At 33.5% G+C, this 17,592-nt stretch overlaps 2 protein-coding genes across 3 annotated transcripts in view; one reads left to right on the top strand and one right to left on the bottom strand.

Moving 5' to 3' along the window:
• Positions 1 to 17,592, top strand: part of LOC141094072 (allergin-1-like) — a 92,114-nt gene that overhangs the window by 22,998 nt on the left and 51,524 nt on the right. The gene's annotated exons all lie outside the window — the stretch shown is intronic.
• LOC141094071 (allergin-1-like) overlaps positions 1 to 17,592 on the bottom strand; it is an 87,659-nt gene that overhangs the window by 54,208 nt on the left and 15,859 nt on the right. For both annotated transcript variants that reach the window (XM_073579784.1, XM_073579785.1), the window contains exons 2-3: positions 16,754 to 17,044; positions 1,402 to 1,680 (exon numbers count right to left, since the gene is read on the bottom strand). In XM_073579784.1, the coding sequence (XP_073435885.1) occupies positions 1,402 to 1,680; positions 16,754 to 17,044 (570 nt within the window). The remainder of the gene's footprint in view (positions 1 to 1,401; positions 1,681 to 16,753; positions 17,045 to 17,592) is intronic.

Below are 17,592 nucleotides of genomic sequence, written 5' to 3'. Positions count from 1 at the left end.
GGCTTTAGACAAGGGGAAGGGAATTATGAACAGAACAAAGAGACAATTTTATATTAAGACCTTCACCTGAAGATGAAGAGGAATTTAACCTTTCAGCCTGACAAACAACCCTAAGTGACCTCCAAATCACCAACAAAAAGAATTCTCCAGAAAAAGATGGAGGTTTTGGAACGGCCCAGCCCAGAACCCATGAGGCAATCTGTGGTAACTTGAAGAGAGCACTGTACTCAGGAGATGCCTTCACATTCTGACAGATGTGGCGCTGCTACAAGGAGGATCTAGCAAAGATCACCAATTCTAGATGTGCCAGACTGATAGACTGCGACCCAAAAAGACTGAATGCTGCCAGAACATAATCCAGATTATGGTTGTCCAAAACATTTGTGGTGAGATTTTGGTTGTCCACATCCTCCACAAGAAGATAATGGTTGTCCACATTCTCCATGAGAAGATTATGGTTGTCCAAAAGCTGCATGAGGAGATTATGGTTGTCCAAATACATCTTCCATGATGATATTATGGTTGTCCACATCCTCTATGGGGAGTTTATGGTTTTCCACATCCTCTGTGGAGAGTTTATGGTTGTCCACATCCTCCATGGGGACAATATGGTTTTCCACATTCTCCATGAGGAGATTAAGGTTGTTCATATCCTCCATGAGGAGATTATGTTTATCCACATTTTCTATGGAGAGTTAATGGTTGTCCACATCTTCCATGGGGAGATTATGGTTCTCCATATCATTCATGGGGAGATTATGGTTGTCCACATCTTCCATGGGCAGGTTATAGTTCTCGATATCCTCTATGGGTAGTTAATGGTTGTCCACATCTTCCATGGGCAGATTATGGTTATCCATATCCTCTGTAGAGAGTTTATGGAGCTCCTGCATGAAGAGCTGGGAGTTCTCCACATTATCTTTAGGGGGCTGCTGCAATGGTCAGGGTCAGAGCTGGCATTGAATACAACTCTTTTAACACCCCTTACACTGCACCACAGTTGCAGGATGACGATTGTTGACAACCGTATTTCTTATTTCTGGAGTAAATGCCGCCGTTTTCCTGAATCTGGCACAGTTTTTCTTTTTTTCCTGTCACTCTCTGTTCCTGATATATTGTCCCCATTTCCCTATGTAGAAATCTAGTCCTTTTTTTGGCAATGGGGCGTGGTCACAAAGAACACACGCACTAAGGACAGCTGATGACCACGCCCACATTGGTATGAAGACCAGATTAATGTACAGTGAAGAGGAGGCCATGTCTCATAAACGCAGAGGAGCCGAAACAAAAGAAAAACAGCGCCGGGCTCAGGAGAACAGCGGTAATTACACCGGGTAAATGAATTCAATTGTAACAAATCCTCTTTAAGGGCGGAACTTTTAAAATAAGGCAATTTCTTACCTTGCAGTATAAAGGAGAACTCGTCACTGTATAGCGAATACTTCAGGCTGTTGTTGGCTTTACATTTATAAGGTCCCAGTCTCGTCTCATCAAAGATGGTGACATTGAAGGTGGCTTCTCTCTCCTCTGATACCGTCCTCTGATCGATGGTCACTTCATTAAGTGTTAAGGTGTAAGAGATGGGGAGAGATCCATTCCCGCAGGTGCAGAGGATCCTCTCCGAGTGTCCGATCATCGTGTTCAGGGAACCAGGAAGGAGATGTACCTGTAATAATCTCTCTGAGAAACACAAGGTGCGAATAACACAAGATAACTAGATCCGGGCATAGCAGACGGTATTATATCACTTATGGAGCAGTATTATAGTAGTTTTATTCTTGTACATAGGGGCAGTATTATAGTAGATATATTCTTGTACATAGGGGCAGTATTATAGTAGTTATATTCTTGTACATAGGGGCAGTATTATAGTAGTTATATTCTTGTACATAGGAGCAGTATTATAGTAGTTATATTCTTGTATATAGGAGCAGTATTATAGTAGATATATTCTTGTACATAGGGAGCAGTATTATAGTAGTTATATTCTTGTACATAGGGGCAGTATTATAGTAGTTATATTCTTGTATATAGGAGCAGTATTATAGTAGATATATTCTTGTACATAGGGAGCAGTATTATAGTAGTTATATTCTTGTACATAGGGGCAGTATTATAGTAGTTACAGTATATTCTTGTACATAGAGGGCAGTATTATAGTAGTTATATTCTTGTACATAGGGGGCAGTATTATAGTAGTTATATTCTTGTACATAGGGGCAGTATTATAGTAGTTACAGTATATTCTTGTACATAGGGGCAGTATTATAGTAGTTATATTCTTGTACATAGGGAGCAGTATTATAGTAGTTATATTCTTGTACATAGGGGCAGTATTATAGTAGTTACAGTATATTCTTGTACATAGAGGGCAGTATTATAGTAGTTATATTCTTGTACATAGGGGGCAGTATTATAGTAGTTATATTCTTGTACATAGGGGCAGTATTATAGTAGTGATATTCTTGTACATAGGGGGCAGTATTATAGTAGTTATATTCTTGTACATAGGAGCAATATTATAGTAGTTATATTCTTGTACATAGGGGGTAGTATTATAGTAGTTATATTCTTGTACATAGGGGGTAGTATTATAGTAGTTATATTCTTGTACATAGGGGCAGTATTATAGTAGTTATATTCTTGTACATTGTAGGCAATATTATAGTAGTTATATTCTTGTACATAGGGGGCAGTATTATAGTAGTTATATTCTTGTACATAGGGGCAGTATTATAGTAGATATATTCTTGTACATAGGGGGCAGTATTATAGTAGTTATATTCTTGTATATAGGAGCAGTATTATAGTAGTTATATTCTTGTACATAGGGAGCAGTATTATAGTAGTTATATTCTTGTACATAGGGGCAGTATTATAGTAGTTACAGTATATTCTTGTACATAGAGGGCAGTATTATAGTAGTTATATTCTTGAACATAGGGGGCAGTATTATAGTAGTTATATTCTTGTACATAGGGGCAGTATTATAGTAGTTATATTCTTGTACATAGGGGCAGTATTATAGTAGTTATATTCTTGTACATAGGGGACAGTATTTTAGTAGTTATATTCTTGTACATTGGAGGCAGTATTATAGTAGTTATATTCTTGTACATAGAGGCAGTATTATAGTAGATATATTCTTGTACATAGGGGGCAGTATTATAGTAGTTATATTCTTGTACGTAGGGGCAGTATTATAGTAGTTATATTCTTGTACATAGGGGCAGTATTATAGTAGTTATATTCTTGTACATAGGGGCAGTATTATAGTAGTTATATTCTTGTATATAGGAGCAGTATTATAGTAGATATATTCTTGTACATAGGGAGCAGTATTATAGTAGTTATATTCTTGTACATAGGGGCAGTATTATAGTAGTTACAGTATATTCTTGTACATAGAGGGCAGTATTATAGTAGTTATATTCTTGTACATAGGGGGCAGTATTATAGTAGTTATATTCTTGTACATAGGGGCAGTATTATAGTAGTTACAGTATATTCTTGTACATAGGGGCAGTATTATAGTAGTTATATTCTTGTACATAGGGAGCAGTATTATAGTAGTTATATTCTTGTACATAGGGGCAGTATTATAGTAGTTACAGTATATTCTTGTACATAGAGGGCAGTATTATAGTAGTTATATTCTTGTACATAGGGGGCAGTATTATAGTAGTTATATTCTTGTACATAGGGGCAGTATTATAGTAGTGATATTCTTGTACATAGGGGGCAGTATTATAGTAGTTATATTCTTGTACATAGGAGCAATATTATAGTAGTTATATTCTTGTACATAGGGGGTAGTATTATAGTAGTTATATTCTTGTACATAGGGGGTAGTATTATAGTAGTTATATTCTTGTACATAGGGGCAGTATTATAGTAGTTATATTCTTGTACATTGTAGGCAATATTATAGTAGTTATATTCTTGTACATTGTAGGCAGTATTATAGTAGTTATATTCTTGTACATAGGGGGCAGTATTATAGTAGTTATATTCTTGTACATAGGGGCAGTATTATAGTAGATATATTCTTGTACATAGGGGGCAGTATTATAGTAGTTATATTCTTGTATATAGGAGCAGTATTATAGTAGTTATATTCTTGTACATAGGGAGCAGTATTATAGTAGTTATATTCTTGTACATAGGGGCAGTATTATAGTAGTTACAGTATATTCTTGTACATAGAGGGCAGTATTATAGTAGTTATATTCTTGAACATAGGGGGCAGTATTATAGTAGTTATATTCTTGTACATAGGGGCAGTATTATAGTAGTTATATTCTTGTACATAGGGGCAGTATTATAGTAGTTATATTCTTGTACATAGGGGACAGTATTTTAGTAGTTATATTCTTGTACATTGGAGGCAGTATTATAGTAGTTATATTCTTGTACATAGAGGCAGTATTATAGTAGATATATTCTTGTACATAGGGGGCAGTATTATAGTAGTTATATTCTTGTACATAGGGGCAGTATTATAGTACTTATATTCTTGTACATAGGGGGCAGTATTATAGTAGTTATATTCTTGTACGTAGGGGCAGTATTATAGTAGTTATATTCTTGTACATAGGGGACAGTATTATAGTAGTTATATTCTTGTACGTAGGGGCAGTATTATAGTAGTTATATTCTTGTACATAGGGATCAGTATTATAGTAGTTATATTCCTGTACATAGGGGGCAGTATTATAGTAGTTATATTCTTGTACATAGAGGGCAGTATTATAGTAGTTATATTCTTGTACATAGGGGGCAGTATTATAGTAGTTATATTCTTGTAACTACTGGGCAGTATTATAGTAGTTATATTCTTGTACATAGGGGCAGTATTATAGTAGTTATATTCTTGTACATAGGGGACAGTATTATAGTAGTTATATTCTTGTACATTGGAGGCAGTGTTATAGTAATTATATTCTTGTACATAGGGGGCAGTATTATAGTAGTTATATTCTTGTACATAGGGGCAGTATTATAGTAGATATATTCTTGTACATAGGGGGCAGTATTATAGTAGTTATATTCTTGTACGTAGGGGCAGTATTATAGTAGTTATATTCTTGTACATAGGGGGCAGTATTATAGTAGTTATATTCTTGTACGTAGGGGCAGTATTGTAGTAGTTATATTCTTGTACATAGGGGCAGTATTATAGTAGTTATATTCTTGTACATAGGGGCAGTATTATAGTAGTTATATTCTTGTACATAGGGGGCAGTATTATAGTAGTTATATTCTTGTACGTAGGGTCAGTATTATAGTAGTTATATTCTTGTACATAGGGGGCAGTATTATAGTAGTTATATTCTTGTACGTAGGGGCAGTATTATAGTAGTTATATTCTTGTACATAGGGGCAGTATTATAGTAGTTATATTCATGTACATAGGGGGCAGTATTATAGTAGTTATATTCTTGTACGTAGGGGCAGTATTATAGTAGTTACAGTATATTCTTGTACATAGAGGGCAGTATTATAGTAGTTATATTCTTGTACATAGGGGCAGTATTATAGTAGTTATATTCTTGTACATAGGGAGCAGTATTATAGTAGTTATATTCTTGTACATATTGAGCAGTATTATAGTAGTTATATTCTTGTACATAGGGGGCAGTATTATAGTAGTTATATTCTTGTACATAGGGGCAGTATTATAGTAGTTATATTCTTGTACATAGGGGCAGTATTATAGTAGTTATATTCTTGTATATAGGAGCAGTATTATAGTAGTTATATTCTTGTACATAGGGAGCAGTATTATAGTATTTATATTCTTGTACATAGGGGCAGTATTATAGTAGTTACAGTATATTCTTGTACATAGAGGGCAGTATTATAGTAGTTATATTCTTGTACATAGGGGGCAGTATTATAGTAGTTATATTCTTGTACATAGGGGCAGTATTATAGTAGTTATATTCTTGTACATAGGGGCAGTATTATAGTAGTTATATTCTTGTACATAGGGGACAGTATTATAGTAGTTATATTCTTGTACATTGGAGGCAGTATTATAGTAGTTATATTCTTGTACATAGGGGGCAGTATTATAGTAGTTATATTCTTGTACATAGGGGCAGTATTATAGTAGATATATTCTTGTACATAGGGGGCAGTATTATAGTAGTTATATTCTTGTACATAGGGGCAGTATTATAGTAGTTACAGTATATTCTTGTACATAGAGGGCAGTATTATAGTAGTTAAATTCTTGTACATAGGGGGAAGTATTATAGTAGTTATATTCTTGTATATAGGAGCAGTATTATAGTAGTTATATTCTTGTATATAGGAGCAGTATTATAGTAGTTATATTCTTGTACATAGGGGGCAGTATTATAGTAGTTATATTCTTGTACATAGGGGGCAGTATTATAGTAGTTATATTCTTGTATATAGGAGCAGTATTATAGTAGTTATATTCTTGTACATAGGGAGCAGTATTATAGTAGTTATATTCTTGTACATAGGGGCAGTATTATAGTAGTTACAGTATATTCTTGTACATAGAGGGCAGTATTATAGTAGTTATATTCTTGTACATAGGGGGCAGTATTATAGTAGTTATATTCTTGTACATAGGGGCAGTATTATAGTAGTTATATTCTTGTACATAGGGGCAGTATTATAGTAGTTATATTCTTGTACATAGGGGACAGTATTATAGTAGTTATATTCTTGCACATTGGAGGCAGTATTATAGTAGTTATATTCTTGTACATAGGGGGCAGTATTATAGTAGTTATATTCTTGTACATAGGGGCAGTATTATAGTAGATATATTCTTGTACATAAGGGGCAGTATTATAGTAGTTATATTCTTGTACGTAGGGGCAGTATTATAGTAGTTATATTCTTGTACATAGGGGGCAGTATTATAGTAGTTATATTCTTGTACGTAGGGGCAGTATTATAGTAGTTATATTCTTGTACATAGGGGACAGTATTATAGTAGTTATATTCTTGTACGTAGGGGCAGTATTATAGTAGTTATATTCTTGTACATAGGGAGCAGTATTATAGTAGTTATATTCCTGTACATAGGGGGCAGTATTATAGTAGTTATATTCTTGTACATAGAGGGCAGTATTATAGTAGTTATATTCTTGTACATAGGGGGCAGTATTATAGTAGTTATATTCTTGTAACTACTGGGCAGTATTATAGTAGTTATATTCTTGTACATAGGGGCAGTATTATAGTAGTTATATTCTTGTACATAGGGGACAGTATTATAGTAGTTATATTCTTGTACATTGGAGGCAGTGTTATAGTAGTTATATTCTTGTACATAGAGGGCAGTATTATAGTAGATATATTCTTGTACATAGGGGGCAGTATTATAGTAGTTATATTCTTGTAACTACTGGGCAGTATTATAGTAGTTATATTCTTGTACATAGGGGCAGTATTATAGTAGTTATATTCTTGTACATAGGGGACAGTATTATAGTAGTTATATTCTTGTACATTGGAGGCAGTGTTATAGTAGTTATATTCTTGTACATAGGGGGCAGTATTATAGTAGTTATATTCTTGTACATAGGGGCAGTATTATAGTAGATATATTCTTGTACATAGGGGGCAGTATTATAGTAGTTATATTCTTGTACGTAGGGGCAGTATTATAGTAGTTATATTCTTGTACATAGGGGGCAGTATTATAGTAGTTATATTCTTGTACGTAGGGGCAGTATTATAGTAGTTATATTCTTGTACATAGGGGCAGTATTATAGTAGTTATATTCTTGTACATAGGGGCAGTATTATAGTAGTTATATTCTTGTACATAGGGGGCAGTATTATAGTAGTTATATTCTTGTACATCGGGGGCAGTATTATAGTAGATATATTCTTGTACATAGGGGACAGTATTATAGTAGTTATATTCTTGTACGTAGGGGCAGTATTATAGTAGTTATATTCTTGTACATAGGGAGCAGTATTATAGTAGTTATATTCCTGTACATAGGGGGCAGTATTATAGTAGTTATATTCTTGTACATAGAGGGCAGTATTATAGTAGTTATATTCTTGTACATAGGGGGCAGTATTATAGTAGTTATATTCTTGTACATAGGGGCAGTATTATAGTAGTTATATTCTTGTACATAGGGGGCAGTATTATAGTAGTTATATTCTTGTACGTAGGGGCAGTATTATAGTAGTTATATTCTTGTACATCGGGGGCAGTATTATAGTAGATATATTCTTGTACATAGGGGGCAGTATTATAGTAGTTATATTCTTGTACATAGAGGGCAGTATTATAGTAGATATATTCTTGTACATAGGGGGCAGTATTATAGTAGTTATATTCTTGTAACTACTGGGCAGTATTATAGTAGTTATATTCTTGTACATAGGGGCAGTATTATAGTAGTTATATTCTTGTACATATGGGACAGTATTATAGTAGTTATATTCTTGTACATTGGAGGCAGTGTTATAGTAGTTATATTCTTGTACATAGAGGGCAGTATTATAGTAGATATATTCTTGTACATAGGGGGCAGTATTATAGTAGTTATATTCTTGTAACTACTGGGCAGTATTATAGTAGTTATATTCTTGTACATAGGGGCAGTATTATAGTAGTTATATTCTTGTACATAGGGGACAGTATTATAGTAGTTATATTCTTGTACATTGGAGGCAGTGTTATAGTAGTTATATTCTTGTACATAGGGGGCAGTATTATAGTAGTTATATTCTTGTACATAGGGGCAGTATTATAGTAGATATATTCTTGTACATAGGGGGCAGTATTATAGTAGTTATATTCTTGTACGTAGGGGCAGTATTATAGTAGTTATATTCTTGTACATAGGGGGCAGTATTATAGTAGTTATATTCTTGTACGTAGGGGCAGTATTATAGTAGTTATATTCTTGTACATAGGGGCAGTATTATAGTAGTTATATTCTTGTACATAGGGGCAGTATTATAGTAGTTATATTCTTGTACATAGGGGGCAGTATTATAGTAGTTATATTCTTGTACATCGGGGGCAGTATTATAGTAGACATATTCTTGTACATAGGGGACAGTATTATAGTAGTTATATTCTTGTACGTAGGGGCAGTATTATAGTAGTTATATTCTTGTACATAGGGAGCAGTATTATAGTAGTTATATTCCTGTACATAGGGGGCAGTATTATAGTAGTTATATTCTTGTACATAGAGGGCAGTATTATAGTAGTTATATTCTTGTACATAGGGGGCAGTATTATAGTAGTTATATTCTTGTACATAGGGGTAGTATTATAGTAGTTATATTCTTGTACATAGGGGGCAGTATTATAGTAGTTATATTCTTGTACGTAGGGGCAGTATTATAGTAGTTATATTCTTGTACATCGGGGGCAGTATTATAGTAGATATATTCTTGTACATAGGGGGCAGTATTATAGTAGTTATATTCTTGTACGTAGGGGCAGTATTATAGTAGTTATATTCTTGTACATAGGGGACAGTATTATAGTAGTTATATTCTTGTACGTAGGGGCAGTATTATAGCAGTTATATTCTTGTACATAGAGGGTAGTATTATAGTAGTTATATTCTTGTACGTAGGGGGCAGTATTATAGTAGTTATATTCTTGTAACTACTGGGCAGTATTATAGTAGTTATATTCTTGTACATAGGGGCAGTATTATAGTAGTTATATTCTTGTACATAGGGGACAGTATTATAGTAGTTATATTATTGTACATAGGGGGCAGTATTATAGTAGTTATATTCTTGTACATAGGGGCAGTATTATAGTAGTTATATTCTTGTACATAGGGGGCAGTATTATACTAGTTATATTCTTGTACGTAGGGGCATTATTATAGTAGTTATATTCTTGTACGTAGGGGCAGTATTATAGTAGTTATATTCTTGTACATAGGGGGCAGTATTATAGTAGTTATATTCTTGTACATAGGGGCAGTATTATAGTAGTTATATTCTTGTACATAGGGGCAGTATTATAGTAGTTATATTCTTGTACGTAGGGGCAGTATTATAGTAGTTATATTCTTGTACATAGAGGGCAGTATTATAGTAGTTATATTCTTGTACATAGGGGCAGTATTATAGTAGTTATATTCTTGCAACTACTGGGCAGTATTATAGTAGTTATATTCTTGTACATAGGGGCAGTATTATAGTAGTTATATTCTTGTACATAGGGGACAGTATTATAGTAGTTATATTCTTGTACATAGGGGGCAGTATTATAGTAGTTATATTCTTGTACATAGGGGCAGTATTATAGTAGTTATATTCTTGTACATAGGGGGCAGTATTATAGTAGTTATATTCTTGTACGTAGGGGCATTATTATAGTAGTTATATTCTTGTACGTAGGGGCAGTATTATAGTAGTTATATTCTTGTACATAGGGGACAGTATTATAGTAGTTATATTCTTGTACGTAGGGGCAGTATTATAGCAGTTATATTCTTGTACATAGACGGCAGTATTATAGTAGTTATATTCTTGTACATAGGGGGCAGTATTATAGTAGTTATATTCTTGTAACTACTGGGCAGTATTATAGTAGTTATATTCTTGTACATAGGGGCAGTATTATAGTAGTTATATTCTTGTACATAGGGGACAGTATTATAGTAGTTATATTCTTGTACATAGGGGGCAGTATTATAGTAGTTATATTCTTGTACATAGGGGCAGTATTATAGTAGTTATATTCTTGTACATAGGGGGCAGTATTATACTAGTTATATTCTTGTACGTAGGGGCATTATTATAGTAGTTATATTCTTGTACGTAGGGGCAGTATTATAGTAGTTATATTCTTGTACATAGGGGGCAGTATTATAGTAGTTATATTCTTGTACATAGGGGCAGTATTATAGTAGTTATATTCTTGTACATAGGGGCAGTATTATAGTAGTTATATTCTTGTACATAGGGGCAGTATTATAGTAGTTATATTCTTGTACGTAGGGGCAGTATTATAGTAGTTATATTCTTGTACATAGAGGGCAGTATTATAGTAGTTATATTCTTGTACATAGGGGGCAGTATTATAGTAGTTATATTCTTGTAACTACTGGGCAGTATTATAGTAGTTATATTCTTGTACATAGGGGCAGTATTATAGTAGTTATATTCTTGTACATAGGGGACAGTATTATAGTAGTTATATTCTTGTACATAGGGGGCAGTATTATAGTAGTTATATTCTTGTACATAGGGGCAGTATTATAGTAGTTATATTCTTGTACATAGGGGGCAGTATTATAGTAGTTATATTCTTGTACGTAGGGGCATTATTATAGTAGTTATATTCTTGTACGTAGGGGCAGTATTATAGTAGTTATATTCTTGTACATAGGGGACAGTATTATAGTAGTTATATTCTTGTACGTAGGGGCAGTATTATAGCAGTTATATTCTTGTACATAGAGGGCAGTATTATAGTAGTTATATTCTTGTACATAGGGGGCAGTATTATAGTAGTTATATTCTTGTAACTACTGGGCAGTATTATAGTAGTTATATTCTTGTACATAGGGGCAGTATTATAGTAGTTATATTCTTGTACATAGGGGACAGTATTATAGTAGTTATATTCTTGTACATAGGGGGCAGTATAATAGTAGTTATATTCTTGTACATAGGGGCAGTATTATAGTAGTTATATTCTTGTACATAGGGGGCAGTATTATACTAGTTATATTCTTGTACGTAGGGGCATTATTATAGTAGTTATATTCTTGTACGTAGGGGCAGTATTATAGTAGTTATATTCTTGTACATAGGGGGCAGTATTATAGTAGTTATATTCTTGTACATAGGGGCAGTATTATAGTAGTTATATTCTTGTACATAGGGGCAGTATTATAGTAGTTATATTCTTGTACGTAGGGGCAGTATTATAGTAGTTATATTCTTGTACATAGAGGGCAGTATTATAGTAGTTATATTCTTGTACATAGGGGGCAGTATTATAGTAGTTATATTCTTGTAACTACTGGGCAGTATTATAGTAGTTATATTCTTGTACATAGGGGCAGTATTATAGTAGTTATATTCTTGTACATAGGGGACAGTATTATAGTAGTTATATTCTTGTACATAGGGGGCAGTATTATAGTAGTTATATTCTTGTACATAGGGGCAGTATTATAGTAGTTATATTCTTGTACATAGGGGGCAGTATTATAGTAGTTATATTCTTGTACGTAGGGGCATTATTATAGTAGTTATATTCTTGTACGTAGGGGCAGTATTATAGTAGTTATATTCTTGTACATAGGGGGCAGTATTATAGTAGTTATATTCTTGTACATAGGGGCAGTATTATAGTAGTTATATTCTTGTACATAGGGGCAGTATTATAGTAGTTATATTCTTGTACATAGGGGCAGTATTATAGTAGTTATATTCTTGTACATAGGGGGCAGTATTATAGTAGTTATCTTCTTGTACGTAGGGGCAGTATTATAGTAGTTATATTCTTGTACATCAGGGGCAGTATTATAGTAGATATATTCTTGTACATAGGGGGCAGTATTATAGTAGTTATATTCTTGTACGTAGGGGCAGTATTATAGTAGTTATATTCTTGTACATAGGAGCAGTATTATAGTAGTTATATTCTTGTACATAGGAGCAGTATTATAGTAGATATATTCTTGTACATAGGGGGCAGTATTATAGTAGTTATATTCTTGTACGTAGGGGCAGTATTATAGTAGTTATATTCTTGTACATAGGGGGCAGTATTATAGTAGTTATATTCTTGTACGTAGGGGCAGTATTATAGTAGTTATTTTCTTGTACATAGGGGCAGTATTATAGTAGTTATATTCTTGTACATAGGGGCAGTATTATAGTAGTTATATTCTTGTACATAGGGGGCAGTATTATAGTAGATATATTCTTGTACATAGGGAGCAGTATTATAGTAGTTATATTCTTGTACATAGGGGCAGTATTATAGTAGTTACAGTATATTCTTGTACATAGAGGGCAGTATTATAGTAGTTATATTCTTGTACATAGGGGGCAGTATTATAGTAGTTATATTCTTGTACATGGGGGCAGTATTATAGTAGTTACAGTATATTCTTGTACATAGGGGCAGTATTATAGTAGTTATATTCTTGTACATAGGGAGCAGTATAATAGTAGTTATATTCTTGTACATAGGGGCAGTATTATAGTAGTTATATTCTTGTACATAGGGGCAGTATTATAGTAGTTATTTTCTTGTACATAGGGGACAGTATTATAGTAGTTATATTCTTGTACATAGGGAGCAGTATTATAGTAGTTATATTCTTGTACATAGGAGCAGTATTATAGTAGTTATATTCTTGTACATAGGGGCAGTATTATAGTAGTTATATTCTTGTACATAGGAGCAGTATTATAGTAGATATATTCTTGTACAGAGGAGTAGTATTATAGTAGTTATATTCTTGTACATAGGGGCAGTATTATAGTAGTTATATTCTTGTACATATGAGTAGTATTATAGTAGTTATATTCTTGTATATAGGGTGCAGTATTATAGTAGTTATATTCTTCTACATAGGAGCAGTATTATAGTAGTTATATTCTTATACATAGGGGACAGTATTATAGTAGTTATATTCTTGTACATAGGGGCAGTATTATAGTAGTTATATTCTTGTACATAGGGGGCAGTATTATAGTAGTTATATTCTTGTACATAGGGGCAGTATTATAGTAGTTATATTCTTGTACATAGGGGCAGTATTATAGTAGTTATATTCTTGTACATAGGAGCAGTATTATAGTAATTATATTCTTATACATAGGGGACAGTATTATAGTACTTATATTCTTGTACATAGGGGCAGTATTATAGTAGCTATATTCTTGTACATAGGAGCAGTATTATAGTAGTTATATTCTTGTACATAGGGGCAGTATTATAGTAGTTATATTCTTGTACATAGGGGACAGTATTATAGTAGTTATATTCTTGTACATAGGGGCAGTATTATAGTAGTTATATTCTTGTACATAGGGGACAGTATTATAGTAGTTATATTCTTGTACATAGGAGCAGTATTATAGTAATTATATTCTTATACATAGGGGACAGTATTATAGTACTTATATTCTTGTACATAGGGGCAGTATTATAGTAGTTATATTCTTGTACATAGGAGCAGTATTATAGTAGTTATATTCTTGTACATAGGGGCAGTATTATAGTAGTTATATTCTTGTACATAGGGGACAGTATTATAGTAGTTATATTCTTGTACATAGGGGCAGTATTATAGTAGTTATATTCTTGTACATAGGGGACAGTATTATAGTAGTTATATTCTTGTACATGGGGGCAGTATTATAGTAGTTATATTCTTGTACATGGGGGCAGTATTATAGTAGTTATATTCTTGTACATGGGGGCAGTATTATAGTAGTTATATTCTTGTACATAGGAGCAGTATTATAGTAGTTATATTCTTGTACATAGGGGGCAGTATTATAGTAGTTATATTCTTGTACATAGGGGCAGTATTATAGTAGTTATATTCTTGTACATAGGGGGCAGTATTATAGCAGTTATATTCTTGTACATAGGGGCAGTATTATAGTAGTTATATTCTTGTACATAGGGGCAGTATTATAGTAGTTATATTCTTGTACATAGGGACAGGGGTATTATAGCAGTTATATTCTTATACATAGGGGGCAGTATTATAGTAGTAATATTCTTGTACATAGGAAGCAGTATTATAGTAGTTATATTCTTGTACATAGGGGCAGTATTATAGTAGTTATATTCTTGTACATAGGGGCAGTATTATAGTAGTTATATTCTTGTACATAGGGGGCAGTATTATAGTAGATATATTCTTGTACATAAGGGGCAGTATTATAGTAGTTATATTCTTGTACATAGGGGGCAGTATTATAGTAGTTATATTCTTGTACATAGGAGCAGTATTATAGTAGCTATATTCTTGTACATAGGAGCAGTATTATAGTAGTTATATTCTTGTACATAGTGGGCAGTATTATAGTAGTTATATTCTTGTACATAGGGTCAGTATTATAGTAGTTATATTCTTGAACATAGGAGCAGTATTATAGTAGTTATATTCTTGTACATAGGGGCAGTATTATAGTAGTTATATGCTTATACATAGGGGGCAGTATTATAGTAGTTATATTCTTGTACATAGGGGCAGTATTATAGTAGTTATATTCTTGTACATAGGGGGCAGTATCATAGTAGTTATATTCTTGTACATAGGGGCAGTATTATAGTAGTTATATTCTTGTACATAGGGGCAGTATTATAGTAGTTATATTCTTGTACATAGGAGCAGTATTATAGTAGTTATATTCTTATATATAGGGGACAGTATTATAGTAGTTATATTCTTGTACATAGGGGCAGTATTATAGTAGCTATATTCTTGTCCATGGGGGTAGTATTATAGTAGTTATATTCTTGTACATGGGAGTAGTATTATAGTAGTTATATTCTTGTACATAGGGGCAGTATTATAGTAGTTATATTCTTGTACATAGGGGACAGTATTATAGTAGTTATATTCTTGTACATAGGGGCAGTATTATAGTAGTTATATTCTTGTACATAGGGGACAGTATTATAGTAGTTATATTCTTGTACATGGGGGCAGTATTATAGTAGTTATATTCTTGTACATGGGGGCAGTATTATAGTAGTTATATTCTTGTACATGGAGGCAGTATTATAGTAGTTATATTCTTGTACATAGGAGCAGTATTATAGTAGTTATATTCTTGTACATAGGGGGCAGTATTATAGTAGTTATATTCTTGTACATAGGGGCAGTATTATAGTAGTTATATTCTTGTACATAGGAGTAGTATTATAGTAGTTATATTCTTGTATATAGGGTGCAGTATTATAGTAGTTATATTCTTGTACATAGGAGCAGTATTATAGTAGTTATATTCTTATACATAGGGGGCAGTATTATAGTAGTTATATTCTTGTACATAGGGGCAGTATTATAGTAGTTATATTCTTGTACATAGGGGGCAGTATTATAGTAGTTATATTCTTGTACATAGGGGCAGTATTATAGTAGTTATATTCTTGTACATAGGGGCAGTATTATAGTAGTTATATTCTTGTACATAGGAGCAGTATTATAGTAGTTATATTCTTGTACATAGGGGCAGTATTATAGTAGTCATATTCTTATACATAGGGGACAGTATTATAGTACTTATATTCTTGTACATAGGGGCAGTATTATAGTAGTTATATTCTTGTACATGGGGGCAGTATTATAGTAGTTATATTCTTGTACATAGGAGCAGTATTATAGTAGTTATATTCTTGTACATAGGGGCAGTATTATAGTAGTTATATTCTTGTACATAGGGGACAGTATTATAGTAGTTATATTCTTTTACATGGGGGCAGTATTATAGTAGTTATATTCTTGTACATAGGGACAGTATTATAGTAGTTATTTTCCTATACATAGGGGGCAGTATTATAGTAGTTATATTCTTGTACATAGGGAGTAGCATTATAGTAGTTATATTCTTGTACATAGGAGCAGTATTATAGTAGTTATTTTCCTGTACATAGGGGGCAGTATTATAGTAGTTATATTCTTGTACATAGGGGGCAGTATTATAGTAGTTATATTCTTGTACATAGGGACAGTATTATATACAATATTCTTTATTTGGGGCTGTATACTACACTTACCTTGCAGTGTAAAGGAGAACCCCGCACTGTATGGCGAACATTGCTGACTGTTGTTGGCTTTACATTTATAAGATCCCAGTCTGGTGTCATTGTAGATGGTGACATTGAAGGCCGCTTCTCTCTCCCCTGACACCGTCCTTTTACCCACAGTCGTCTGGTTGATGAATAACATGTAAGTGATGGGGAGAGATCCGTTCCTGCAGACGCAGTGTATCGTCTCCGTGTGTCCGATCATCGTGTAGAGAGATTCAGTCTTCAGCTCAGTTTTTGATAATTGCTCTGAAAGAGACACTGGGAGAACAGCGGAGTCAGCCTCCATCTTTGACTGTTTCTGATGTATATATATACGGGGTGGGCCATTTATAAAGTTGGAATCCAAAATGGCCGCCATGGTCACCTCCCATCTTGAAAAGTTTTCCCCCTCCCATATACTAATGTGCCACAAACAGAAAGTTGATATCACCAACTAGAGTTGAGCGACTTTTGGATTTTTAGGGTCGCGTTTCGTTTCGTGAAACCCGACTTTTCCAAAAGTCGGGTCGAGCAAGATCGGCCGATTATAGGGAAAAGTCGGGGTCGTCCCGAAACACAAAACCCAATGTAAGTCAATGGGGAATAAAAGTCGGCAGTGAGAGGAGGACAGGAAACACACCTACAGTGCCCATTTGAATGCCAAAAGCATCAATTCTTCTTACTTAAGCTTGTCAACCTTAATTAACTTCATAATACAAGTTACGCACTGAAAAATGGGGGTTATTTGGCTAAAGTTGTGGGGGGGGGGAGGGCTGGCTGCAGGTTTTCATGTGCCCTGGGCGAAAGAGCGCCCCTTTAACACATAC

This window comes from Dendrobates tinctorius, unplaced genomic scaffold, assembly GCF_039654945.1.
Source record: "Dendrobates tinctorius isolate UK_male_01 unplaced genomic scaffold, ASM3965494v1 ptg000063l, whole genome shotgun sequence".
NCBI lineage: Eukaryota > Metazoa > Chordata > Amphibia > Anura > Dendrobatidae > Dendrobates > Dendrobates tinctorius.
This window is presented reverse-complemented; position numbering and strand designations above follow the sequence as displayed.